General features: G+C 41.9%; 1 protein-coding gene across 3 annotated transcripts in view; it reads left to right on the plus strand.

The window, feature by feature from the left end:
• The window catches only part of arhgef2a (Rho guanine nucleotide exchange factor (GEF) 2a), a 36,474-nt gene that overhangs the window by 7,983 nt on the left and 15,313 nt on the right, over nucleotides 1-13,178 (plus strand). For 2 of the 3 annotated variants that reach the window (XM_026155992.1, XM_026155990.1), the window contains exons 2-12: nucleotides 1,730-1,892; nucleotides 3,164-3,231; nucleotides 5,343-5,391; nucleotides 5,600-5,732; nucleotides 6,936-7,045; nucleotides 8,085-8,228; nucleotides 8,434-8,684; nucleotides 8,759-8,884; nucleotides 11,083-11,203; nucleotides 11,574-11,650; nucleotides 12,459-12,630. In XM_026155992.1, coding sequence (XP_026011777.1) covers nucleotides 1,748-1,892; nucleotides 3,164-3,231; nucleotides 5,343-5,391; nucleotides 5,600-5,732; nucleotides 6,936-7,045; nucleotides 8,085-8,228; nucleotides 8,434-8,684; nucleotides 8,759-8,884; nucleotides 11,083-11,203; nucleotides 11,574-11,650; nucleotides 12,459-12,630 — 1,396 coding nt within the window. In that variant the 5' untranslated portion in view covers nucleotides 1,730-1,747. The remainder of the gene's footprint in view (nucleotides 1-1,729; nucleotides 1,893-3,163; nucleotides 3,232-5,342; nucleotides 5,392-5,599; nucleotides 5,733-6,935; nucleotides 7,046-8,084; nucleotides 8,229-8,433; nucleotides 8,685-8,758; nucleotides 8,885-11,082; nucleotides 11,204-11,573; nucleotides 11,651-12,458; nucleotides 12,631-13,178) is intronic. The other variant, XM_026155991.1, reaches the window with a different exon arrangement.

Raw genomic sequence — 13,178 nt, forward strand, 5'->3', positions numbered from 1 at the left:
AAACCTATTCAAATATTTATTTAGGTCATTCACCCACCCCAAGTCTCCTGCAGCCTGGGGGGTTGGTTTTTGTCCTGAGATTGTCTCCAGGCTGTTCCAAACCCCTCTGATGTTGTCCTGTTGCAGCTGCTCTTCCACCTTCCTGCTGTAGTTTTCCTTCCCTTGCCTTATCTTCCATTTCAGCTTCTTCTGGACAGCTCTCAGCTCCTGTTTGTCTCCAGATCTAAAGACTCTCTTCTTCTCCCTGAGGAGAGGCTTTATTTCAGGATTTATCCATGGCTTGTTAGAAAAACACCGTACCTTTATGATGGGTACGGTGTTGTCCACACAGAAGTTCATGTAATCTGTAATGCAGTCTGTGATGCTGTTGAGGTCATCCTCCAGGGGGCTGCAGAGGTTGTCCCACACAGTAGAATGGAAACAGTCCCTCAGGGCCTCTTCAGTCTCTGCCGACCATTTTTTAACTGTGCGTTTCACAACTGGTTCTCTGTAGTAGAGGTTTATACACAGGGCTGCACATAAGTGGTCCGCATTCGCTGTCAAAATAAAAGATGCGACGCAAAGAAGTTGCAACGCGCGTTTGCGTATATAAGATTTTCTGGAGGAGGACAGACATTTGTTTAGAACTCTTAAAGATGTCAAGAAGCTCCTTTAAGCAGTTACTTTGGTGTTCCTCCACCTCCAAAGAATAGCAGAAGGAGTCCGAACTACAAAAGAAGCGCGTATTCTCGGAAAAGTGGTTGCAGGAGGTGAGCTGGCTTCAAACAAATGATGATCGCACAGAGATGTGGTGCAGAATGTGCCGTGAAAATCCCACTCTAGCGGACAAAAACAGTGCTTTTTATATGGACGCAAACGCAGGTTGCAACTTCTTATCTGGTGCTCGTCTTTTATTTTGACAGCGAATGTGCACCTGCGGACCACTTATGTGCACCCCTGATTATACACAGGCTGGAGATGAACCAGGGAGGGAGAGGTGATGAGCTGTATGCCTGGTGCTGTGTTTGGAGTCTGCTGGTTACAGTGTGCAGGACCTCACAGGCTGCTGCAGCGTTAGCAGAGGGCGGGGCATGCACAGCTATCATAATGACGTGTGGAAACTCTCGCTGTAGATAGTACGGTTTCATGCTAACCGTCCTGGCTTCATAACTATGTGCTACAAGCACACTCTGATGGGCAAAGTTAAGTGGCAAACCGTCATGCCTACTTAAATTTGTGCTGGAATTACTCTGTGACAGCAGAAATGTGCATAAACTAGTTATGGTAGGACATTTTGCCAAAGTAGGATGGTTTGTCAGAACACTGGAAGTATATCACATACATGGTGATGGTTGTGATCATTACTAGTTAACGTTAAAGGGATGGTTGGCTCAACAGAACTCTGACTGTTTGTCAGCCTGGCTACAGAGCTGCAGAGAAATCTCTGGCTGTTCTTATTTACATCAATCAGTGATGAATAGTCAGATGTTCTGGCTTTATGGAAGATATTACAACATTGCATTTGTTTATGGCCAAGTTAACTGAACATGTAGTTTAGTAATAATTCTGCTTAAATTGCTCCTCTTTCATCCCAATCTGTCTTTAGACTCATGCTATGATGTAAATAAGCAGAACTAATTTCACAGATGTTAAGCAGCAGATTCAGTGCATAAGCTCTACTGTCTCTCAGTAAATGTATGTGAATAAGTATTTCATACTACACGTTTTTTACATTCTGTTTCATTTTCAGAATAAAGAGCGAGAGCGCATGAGGGAGCGAGAGAAAGCTGCAAGGGAGAGTGTGGTGCTCAAGCCCAATGGTCACCTTTTTACATCTCTGACAGTGTCAGGAACCACACTCTGCTCAGCATGCAACAAGAGCATCACTGCAAAGGAGGCTCTCTGCTGCCCTAGTAAGTAACACTCTAGTTATTCCACCACTGTCTCATCATTATGCTTTATATAGTGTAGTATGACGATGTGTAGTATGACGATAGTATGACGATAAAGCCAGAGACACAAACCTCAGAACAAAGTTCTCTCTATGTCTAAAAACACAGGATGTGCACTGAGTTATGCGTCACCTCTCTCTTGGTTTTTTAGTATTTGGTCCCTTTTTATTAACTGAATTAGACTTTAAAAGGAGGGAGACAGGAGGGGTATTTTAAGGCCATTACATTAATATTTAATTCTTAAATTAAACTAAAAAAAAAACTATTTATGGTCAAAGATGAAGAGACCTGGTTCCACTCTTATTTTCAGTCAGTCTTCACTTTAGTCACAGGAAACAGAGAAGCAACAGAGAAAACCCGACAATCACATGTCCTTTTATGAGCAAGCACTTTGAAAACAGCGGGGAGGAAAACTCCCTTTAAAACAGGAAGAAACGCCCAGCACACCCAAGCTCGGGGGGGGGGGGCGGCCGACCGCATCCTGACTACATCAGCAGTCACAGTAGTGCTGATGGGAGAATCTTTATTATGATTTGATGACTGAAGAAATAAAGAGCAGTCAGTGAACAGCTTCAATCACCAAATTAAATAACCTGTCAAAATACAACAATAGGAGTTTTTGCTATTTGTTTTTATCACAGTGTGACGATGACAGCTCAGTCCACTCTCAAGTATCAGTGTTTGGATCAGAGCTACTGGCTGGCTGCAGGCTGTGTGCCCTCATGCACAGTATATGCCATAATAAACTATCGCTCACAGCTTATCATGTGTGAAAAATACTGTTGTTAAGTGAAGTATGTTTTAATCTAAACTGTGAGCCAAACAAGTTGTCATCAGTGCATACGACTTTCTGTCAGCTGTTTCTTACTTTCATTCCCGTCCATACCCGTACATTTACACAGCGTCACTGTTTTGCCCACTGAGGACTGATGTGTTTTACATCACAATTGTTGGTTTAACCAGTGGGTTCCTTTGCCCTCTTGCTGTTTTAAAAATGTAGGTAAAATAAGCACTGAATAGGTTCTGGATAAATGAAGAAGAGGAGCCTCCCAGGTTACGTTTGAAAACTGCTGGCTTGCAGGTTTTTGGCAGTGAAAATCGTGACTAAAGAGATTATTTTGGTTGTTGATGTGATTATAGTGAAAGATCTGTGTCTATGAATGTGTTGATTTAACTGCATGTTTTATGTTCCTCACTGTTTACTTTGCCTCTTGTGTCTTCATTTACTCCAGCATGCAGTGCCACTATCCACAACCGATGTCGAGATACTTTGCCAAACTGTGCCAAAATGAAACAGAGGGTAAGACACAGACATCACTACTAATCACAGTTTCTGCAAAGAGTCTCTGTGTATCAGTTTGAACACGTGGTCTTCATCCGTCTGGTCTGGGTGAGGCTGAGCTTGTTCAGATGGATGGTCATCTCATTTTCTTCTTGTTTCCTAAGCACTGGCAGTGTCCAGAGTGTCCTGTTGTATCCATCACTGAGTGGCTGTGTGTGTGAATGGGTCAGTGTGGCTGAGAGCTCTTGTGCAAAAGAGCTTCAAGCATTGACTAAGATTAGCTAAATGCTGTTTAATTGACTGATCTCACAGACATGTCACAGATTTAGAGCTACAGTTACCAAGTAAAACAGTGATGTTATAGTCAAACCAACAGATGCTGCACTAGTGAATCCAAGCAATGGAAGAGTTTTGTACTCCTTTTGTATTTGAAGGTATCAGATCACTTTTTAGAACGATGGTCTTTGGTTAATCAGAAATTATGAATCACAGCCTGTAACAGTTCATCAAGACTACGAATCGTTTTTGTCAAACTGTGGACGTAGTGCTGCTGACGTTTACATGTAACACTGAAAGTCTGCACTTCAGTGTCTGTGCTGTCCAGATACTTACTGATCTAAACGTATTTCTATTCTGAATAGTTCCCAATAGTTCCAGCTGTGTCTCCTGCTGTTTCCTGTTTGTGTCATAGTCTTTCTGTTCTTGTACTGTTAGTGTTTCTGTGGTTCCTGTAGTTCCAAGCGCAGAGTCATTTCCTAGCGTTACAGCGTTCCCTCATGAACAGCCTATTGGATTACAATGTCACCAGGGTTTTAATAGTTTTGCAGTTTTCATTAGTTTTTATTTTTATTTAGTTTTGACTTCAGATTTTCAATTTTGTATCAGGTTTTATTAGTTTTTACCTTTTGTTTGCTAGTTTAGTTTTTATTTTTTTTAAACCCTTAGTTTCAGTTATAGTTTTCGTCGTGTTTGCAACAATGAAGTGTAACAAAATCCCAGTTTCATCATATCAGTCATGCTCTTCTGCTTATCCTTGGGTATGTTGCTCTTCCAGCTACCATACCCTGCACCCTGGACAGGTCGCCAGTCTGTCGCAGGGCTAACACGCAGAGACAGACAACTCACATCCCCACCTATGGGAATAAATAAATAAATGAGGGCAGATGAACAACCATTGATAGCAGGCAACTATAAGATATATATCTTGGCCCCAATGAGACTATTACCTCTTGCAGCTCCGGGTGAATTGCTAAACTTTTTGAAGGCAAAAAGTTGTGTAGATATCCCAGTCTCAATAAACATATTCACCAACGCTTCCTCTCGCTTGTGATGTTCCTGCGAACGGACCAACCAGCAGCCATCGGCTCGCTGTTGGAAGCACTGCATTAATGGTTTTTGTGGAGTTGTCTCGGGATGCATCACGCTGCCCGGGGTTAGCTTCTGTTTCTGGGGATGAGGCTTGGGCGTGCTCCCTTACCTTCTCAAGCTAAGCTAGGTTAGCCTTCTTGTGTGAGCTTTTCAAAGGTTCCCTTTAGAAATGTTCCGCATAATTTGTCTCTTTCCACTACAAGACACTTGCTTTATCTAAAACGCAATCATATTCAGAGTAATATGAAATTGGACTCTGGCGATTTCTCCCGACTTTTGCTGACGTGATTCTGCGTGGGACGGAGCAGCGACACAGACGACTCGACTAACGTACTGCCCCCTGCTGGCACAATGAGACACAGCAAGAAAAAACCTGGAAACTACACTTCACTTTCACCCGACGCTATTGAAAACTAAACACATTTTCGCTATAAATCCAGTTAATTTTAGTTAGTTTTCCGTTTTTTGCAAAGTCTTGTTTTTATTTTTATTTCCGTTAAAAGAGGTGAAAAGAGTGAAAAATGTTTTTTCACTTCTAGTTTTTGTTATTTCGTTAGTTTCGTTAACAATAATAACCTTGAATGTCACTGTCAATAAAAGGTTGTTTTAGTTCCTTTTATTTATTCCTAACAGTTTGCTCTTGAGTTCTCAATCAACATTAAATATAATGAATGGTGAATTTATTCTGGTAGCTAAACTGACCTAAAAACTCTCTTTGTTTCATTTTTGTGCTCCTGTAATTGTAGTTTTTGTCCTTTCAGCAACAGAAGACGGCCCTGATGAAGAACAATGTTCCACTGCGTGCAAAAAGTAAGAACAATGGAACAAATCTAAGAAATGAACTGCATATTCTGCCTCACTCTCGTCCTGTCTTCTTTCCTTCCTCCCTCCTATCTATCTCTTTATCAGTATGTTCCTCCGTCATCATTAAAATCCTCTTTAGCTTGCTAACATGTTGGAATATTTTTCCCTTTCTTCAGCCAATTCTCTTTATAATACAACTATTTTCTCCTCTCAGCTCAAGGAATGCGAGAACGTCCAACTTCAGCTATTTACCCCTCTGAAAGCTTCCGACAATCTCTGCTCAGATCACGCCGTGGCCGCTCTCACCTATCCCTGTCCAAGAGTGTCTCCACCAACAACATCGTAGGGTGGGTCATAAACACAGAGCGAATATTAGTGTTGCTCTGTTGTTTGGTTAAAGCTACCTGAGGTCATCAGTGCACGCTGGTTTGCTGGATTAAGGACAGAAACCAGTCACATCCACTAGTTTGGATTTGCTTTGTCGAATGTTCAGCGAACACCAAGAATGCATAAAAAGCAGGACAGGAAATGATCTTTTAAAAACACAGTATGTGACCTTAACCGTGGTCACTCACTGTCACATGGTGGGACAGGAAAGGTCATGAAGCTAATTCAAGATGATTTTGAGCTGCAACCATGAGTATTCATGCTTGCTTTCCCCCAACATGTCAATGTTTTTGATGAGTGAGGCACAGAACAGACTGTGGCTGACAGACAGATGATGATGAAGATTATCCATCTTCATGCTACAGTCACTGGCAATGATAAAGATGTATACAGGTTTTGTAAATGCTCACAGGGACGGTGTGATAATATCTCAGATTGCAAAATTTACTCTGCTCCACCTGATTTGAATTCAGCTCAGTTCAGTTTATTTATATGATACAAAATCACAACAGCAGCCGCCTCAAGGCACTTTATGTTGCAAGACCCCACAATACTGAGAAAACCCCAACAAGCACTTAGCGACAGTAGGAAGGAAAAACTGTGAAGGCCCGAGACCCAGACTAAGACATGCAAACTGGACACAGAGACCGGTGGGGGTTACAGGAGGCACACATGGCCCCCGTGAAGTCGTGCGAACAGTGCAGCCTTGTTGCTCTTTTTCTGTGACACATACACCCAAAAAGAGCAGAAAACCTTCAAAAAAGATAATCTATTACAAACCCTCCACTCCATGTTTGTTCGAAACCAAAGAGCTCATCCACTGTGTCTGGGATTGACACTGATTTGTTGAGTTTGTGCTGGCAATTTATACGGCTCCACGCTAATATATATACACGAGGAAATTTTCAGTTAACCCACAAACTTAGTTGGAAACTGTCAGTTTCAGTATGTCTGTCAATCAAAACACCAACATTCCCAACTCCAAAATGTATGAGTTGGTGTGCAGCCAGTGAAATCTCTATGCATTAAACACCACTGTTCAAGGTGCCTCTTATTATTTTAACATTTGGCTCTGTTTGGTTCTCCAGTTTGTTTGCCGCTACATTTATCTCATGCACAATAGTTAGGCACCAATAATACCTGCATGCATGTGTGTGCTGCAGGTCGCTGAATGATGATGCTCCCCTGGGACTACGCAGAATTCTCTCCCAGTCGACAGACTCCCTCAGCTTCAGAAACAGAACGATGTCGATGGAGTCGCTCAATGATGACGGTATCGCAAACATCCAAGCAGCACAAAATCTTAGACAGCTCCATGTGTTCACAGTCAGTTAATTATACATGTATGTTATATACTCACAAGTCTGCAGGCCAAAGACTGGTCATTCTTCCAGCAACATCATAATGCACTGGACTGTAGTAGAAAACAAACCAGAACAGTTCATGAAGTCCATTTCCACCCAGAGAACTGATGCTGCTGATTAGATATGTGCATAAATGAGCAGTTGAACAGGTGTACCTGGAGAATGTAGGTATTTAAAAAAGAAATTCCTTGTGACTATTTTCCACATAGAAAGTAAGGGCTGAATGGGAGACTGCAAAGAGTACAAGTTCCAATAATCTGTCTGATAGTTTATGGATTAATAAGGTGGACAGAACGTTCTGTCCACGCCTGCACACCTTCTTATTGTAACATTGTGACAAATGAATGCATGTTTCCAGAATTTAAGCAAGCTTGTCAACATGAATGCATGTTTGGTGCTTAACTTTAATAGATAATCGCTTAACTACTAGTAGTTGGGGGTGGCTGCAGCTCAGGAGGTGGAGCAGGTGTCCACAGGTGGTTTAATGGGCCGAATATCCTTGGGCAGGATACTGACCCCAAGTTGCATCCATCAGAGTATGAATGTGCGTGAATGCTAGACAGGAAGCACTGTCATATAAAAAAATAAGTGCTTGTATAAATGGCTGAATGACCCTGGTTGTATAAAGTGCTTTGAGTGCTCGGGTAGAGTAGAAAAGTGCCACATGAGAACCAGTCCATTAACCGTTTGGTGCATGCTCTGATTGGTAATAAGATCCTCATAAACATTCTTCCTGAATGTAGTGGAATACAACTGTACAGCAGTAGAAGTGAAACGTGACACATTTCATGAAGAGGTCGTTGAATCTTCAAACCTTCAGGAGAAAGCTCAAGTCGTCTGTTCAAACTTTTGTCTTCAGTCTACAATAATCTCTCATATAACAATAGTAAAATAAACAATAATCTGTGAGTCTGCAGTCTTTCATACTGATCTTCTTTTCCTCTTTAGGAGAACTGTACTACGCCTCAGTCCTGGAGGAGATCGAGCTTGAGGGCCAGGACTTTAAGGCTGACTCGTGGAGCATGGCTGTGGATAGCAGTTACTTACAGACACATCGCAAAAATGTTATCAAGAGGCAGGATGTCATCTATGGTGACAAAAACATGATCTATTTTTCATCATTTCTGCCTCATATGCAGACGTTCAGTCTATTGCTAAACGTTATACATGTGTTTGCATATGGACACACATAGAAAACAAATCAGTATGTCACCGTTTAGAAATATGCAATGGTTGTCATTTAAAAATGTCGTATGCATCTCATCTCACCTTTGTTATACGTGTGTGTGTCTCTTAGAGCTGATCCATACAGAGCTGCACCACATGCAGACACTGCAGATCATGGAGAGGGTGTTTCGACAGGGCATGCTGGAGGAGCTTCAGTTAGAGCCCAGCACCGTGCATGCTATGTTTCCCTGCCTGGACCAGCTCATCAAGATACATTCCCAGTTTCTGGCACAACTTCTCCTGCGGCGCAAGAACAGCCTGCAACCTGGATCCAACCACAATTACACCATTCATCAGCTGGGGGATATTCTAGTAGAGCAGGTTTGTGATTCTGCTGACTTCCCCTTACTGACTCATATCCACAGTAACGTGACTTGTTTGTGTTCTTCTGCCAGTTCTCAGGCCAGTCTGCAGATGACATGCAGAAGACTTATGCTGAGTTCTGTAGCCGACACTTAAAGGCTGTCAAATTATACAAGGAGCTGCTCGCTAAAGACAAGAAGTTCCAGTTCTTCATACGGGTAGGAGACACATGCATGGACATATGTATATGTTAACGACCGTACCGACCTACCAAGACTTGTTCCAATTATACTTCCTAATTATTATTTCACCTTCCTCCCTCTCTTCCTCATATTGTTGTTGGGACTGCTGGCCTTCCTGCTGCACTCCTCCACAGCTGTTTCCAGCATCAGCAGCCTCGTGTGACCGCGAGGGCTTGTTACCAGTTGTTGTTGGTGCTGCTGTTGACGACGCAGCAGCATAATAAATATGAACAATAAAGCAACAATAAGCATAATTAAATAACTGGCTTACTTGGCACCTACAATGTTTCATACTAAAGGCATTTTAATTTTACTAAGCATAGACTAAAGATGTTGATCATGTCGGAGGAGAGCTAAAGGGTTTGAATGAGCATGTCTGAAAGACATAAGGAACCAGATGTCGCTGCTATAATTGGTTAAAAAAGGGCAAAAATGCTGTTTCAGAACAAGAGGACACGTTCAAGAAAAAGAAAACGCAGCTTCAATTGAAGAGTGGAGGAAATGCTTCATCGGTGCCTAAGATAAATTCACTGCCCCCTAAAATTAAAAGAACACTTGGAAAACACATCAGATCTTAATGGGGAAAACATTCATGCTGGATACTGATACTGGTACAGATGGTAATGAGTTAGGAATGAAAGGATGCCTCATTGTTTGATGGAATGAAATGAAATTATGAACCTACAGACGGCTGAATTTAAAGAATGGCGCAGCAGGCTCTCCCATTTTACTAACGGTACTCAGGAGTTTGTATGACTGACAATGTTGGGACATGCTCCTAATGAGACGGCAGATGGTGACCTGGGGGATCTACTTTTACATCTGCCTGCACATTTGCGCCAGATAAAGTGCACCAGGAGCAGCCCAGTTAACCACTGCACCAGTGCAGGGTACAGTGGGGCAGAGGAATTCCCACTGATACTTAACGACGGTCAGGATGGCGTCGCTCAGCCTGTAGAGACCCGTGTGCGAATTCTTTCCCCCCCATTGATATCTGATGTTTTTTCCAAGTGTTCTGTTCATTTTATCAGGCAGTGCATTTATCTTAGGTACTGATGAAGCACAGACAGGCCACCCCGACCATCACTGGCCCACCACTAAACTTGTCCGGGCAGCAGAGTGTTCCCCACGACTTCTCCGGGTCCTCTTACGTATGTCACGTGTGTTCAGTGTGAACCTGCACTTATGTGTGGACAGCACAGGATACCAGGGTGGACCTGCCAATTCTGCTATTCTGTGACAAATGCCAATCATGCACTCACACATACAGTGTCGATACAGTGTCGATACAGTGTTGATACAGTGTTGATACAGTGTCAATACAGTGTCGATACAGTGTCGATACAGTGTCGATACAGTGCTGATACAGTGTTGATACAGTGTCGATACAGTGCTGATACAGTGTTGATACAGTGTCGATACAGTGCTGATACAGTGTCGATACAGTGTCGATACAGTGCTGATACAGTGTCGATACAGTGTCGATACAGTGTTGATACAGTGTCGATACAGTGCTGATACAGTGTCGATACAGTGTCGATACAGTGCTGATACAGTGTCGATACAGTGTCGATACAGTGTTGATACAGTGTCGATACAGTGCTGATACAGTGTTGATACAGTGTCGATACAGTGTTGATACAGTGTCGATACAGTGTCGATACAGTGCTGATACAGTGTCGATACAGTGTCGATACAGTGCTGATACAGTGTCGATACAGTGTCGATACAGTGCTGATACAGTGTCGATACAGTGTCGATACAGTGTCGATACAGTGCTGATACAGTGTCGATACAGTGTCGATACAGTGCTGATACAGTGTCGATACAGTGCTGATACAGTGTTGATACAGTGCTGATACAGTGTTGATACAGTGTTGATACAGTGTTGATACAGTGTTGATACAGTGTTGATACAGTGCTGATACAGTGTTGATACAGTGTTGATACAGTGTCGATACAGTGTTGATACAGTGTTGATACAGTGTTGATACAGTTAGCACAGGGCTAGCTAGACATTGTCGCGCCCTCAGGCCACCCTCGTGGAAGCTGGTTGAAACCATGACTTCGTGGAGAAAAGTCATACCTTTGACTTCAGCTCTGCTGAGTGTATGATTCAAACTGATCGCTTTTAAATAATGATGAAAAATTAAAGCTTCCTTTCTGTCTCTTAGCAGCAGGTGAGTCGAGGACCCTTGCTACGTTGCCATGGTGTTCAAGAGTGCATCTTATTGGTGACTCAGCGGATGTTCAAGTATCCTGCACTTATTCAGCGCATTCTGGACAACACAACAGGTGACTCATCCCAGTCATCTGCCTCCTTCTTTTCTCAGATCTACAATGTCACTAGAAAATTAAAAAATGCTGGTTTTCACATTTAACTAACATTCATGGTTCCACACAACGAAGCAAAACCAGGCTTCAATGGGAACTTTTTCCTCTTCTCCATTTTTCTGTTATTTACTGTAAACCTAACCCTTTAACACCCAGGGTAATATATTTGGTACATGAAGCTTTTGTGAGCTGGATTTAGTAAATTAAAACTCATATATGCAAATTCATATTTCTTTCTTTCTTTTGAAAAAATTGTCAGAAGATGAAATTCAAACTTCACAGTTTTACTGAAATTAGAGATGAATCAGATGATTGTTTCTATTTTATCCAGATGATGAAGAAGAAGCTTCCTCTGTGGCCCAGGCTCTGCTGATGATCAGAGAACTGCTTAGTTCAATAGACCAACAGGTACTGAAGTGTTTGCTCCCTGTGCAATAATCTGTGCGTCATTCATTCTCTTCATATTCAAATATCAGCAAACTCACAAAGAATTTATGTTCTTTTCTAAATCTTACACATTCAGACATCAAGTACAAGTCAGTGCAAACACTCATTCTTCCTAAATGACGCTTAGATTAGGTCTTTAGATCTCTAGTTTTTAGCTTGTGCTAACAACCCAGCATTCATTTGTTCTCCTACCTCAGCTGTAAAGTGGACGACTTGTTTCACTAACCAGAGAGAGGATTTGTAGCATTTACAGGACAAACAATTGCCTGCCCTGTTCGACAGGCTCTAAACTTCCACACAAGTGCTTTTAGCTCATACTCGAGATCTTTGTTTATTTCTAAGACTGATTTACTTCTGTTTTTTATCTACTGAAAAATCTCATCGTATTTTCTGTCTTATAATGTATTACACTGTAATACAGTCATAATATGTAGTATTTATTAGTTTCAATAGAATAACATTTAGTAATAAGACCTTACTATTCCTCTACTTTTACTAAAACTCAGTAAAACTCAGCTTCATTTTTAAACACTTAGACTTTGTATGTTCATCTTTCCGCCTGACTCCCTCCAATTCACACACATTTATTTTGTCTAAGTGATGTTCATTCCTCTTCTCTTCAGAGCACACCTCCACCTCCATCACCGTTTCAAAACGGATCTTACAAATCTCCTTGTAACATCCATTTTAGCCGACTCAGATTAGCTCGCTGGTTCATTCAGATGATTTAATCAAACTGAAAATGTAAGATTGAATTTCCTGTCGGCAGATGGACGATCTGGAGAAAACGCAGCGGCTTCAGGAAATCCATGCCAAGCTTGACCCAAGGGCTGAGGCCATAGTACGGGATGGAGGAATATTTAAAGCTGGAGAGTTACTCCGAAGGAGACTTATCCGTGAAGGGACCCTTTTCTGGAAAACTCCAGGATCACGACTCAAAGGTACACAACAATTGGGTGATTAATATTTAATAAAATAAACATAATACAACAGGTAGACACTGACTATTGTCCTATTACTAGCTGTCTTAATTCTTTATGGCATAGATTCAACGAGGTGGTGAAAAGACTCCTCAGAGATTTTGGTTCATATTGATAAAATACCATCAAGTCAAAACTGAACATTTAAATCAGCCTCAGTTGACCTTTACAGCAGGGGTGACCAACTCCAGGCCTCGAGGGAGGTTTAGATTTCACCCTGGGTCAACACGCCTGAATCACACGATTAGTTCATTACCAGGCCTCTGGAGAACTTCAGGACATTTTGAGGAGGTCATTTAAATTGTGTTGGATCAAGAACACATCTAAACCTGCAGGACACCGGCCCTCCAGGCCTGGAGTTGGACGCCCCTGATGTACAGACTGTATATATAAAACACACGTTATACGTTGGCTTATGTAATTATTCTGTCATTAACACTAAACAACATTAAAATGCACCTTAAAAACCGTGAATCTCAATTATGAAACAAATTCTCAATTTAAAAAAT

The sequence above is a fragment of the Astatotilapia calliptera genome, chromosome 22 (assembly GCF_900246225.1).
Source record: "Astatotilapia calliptera chromosome 22, fAstCal1.2, whole genome shotgun sequence".
Classification (NCBI taxonomy): Eukaryota; Metazoa; Chordata; class Actinopteri; order Cichliformes; family Cichlidae; genus Astatotilapia; species Astatotilapia calliptera.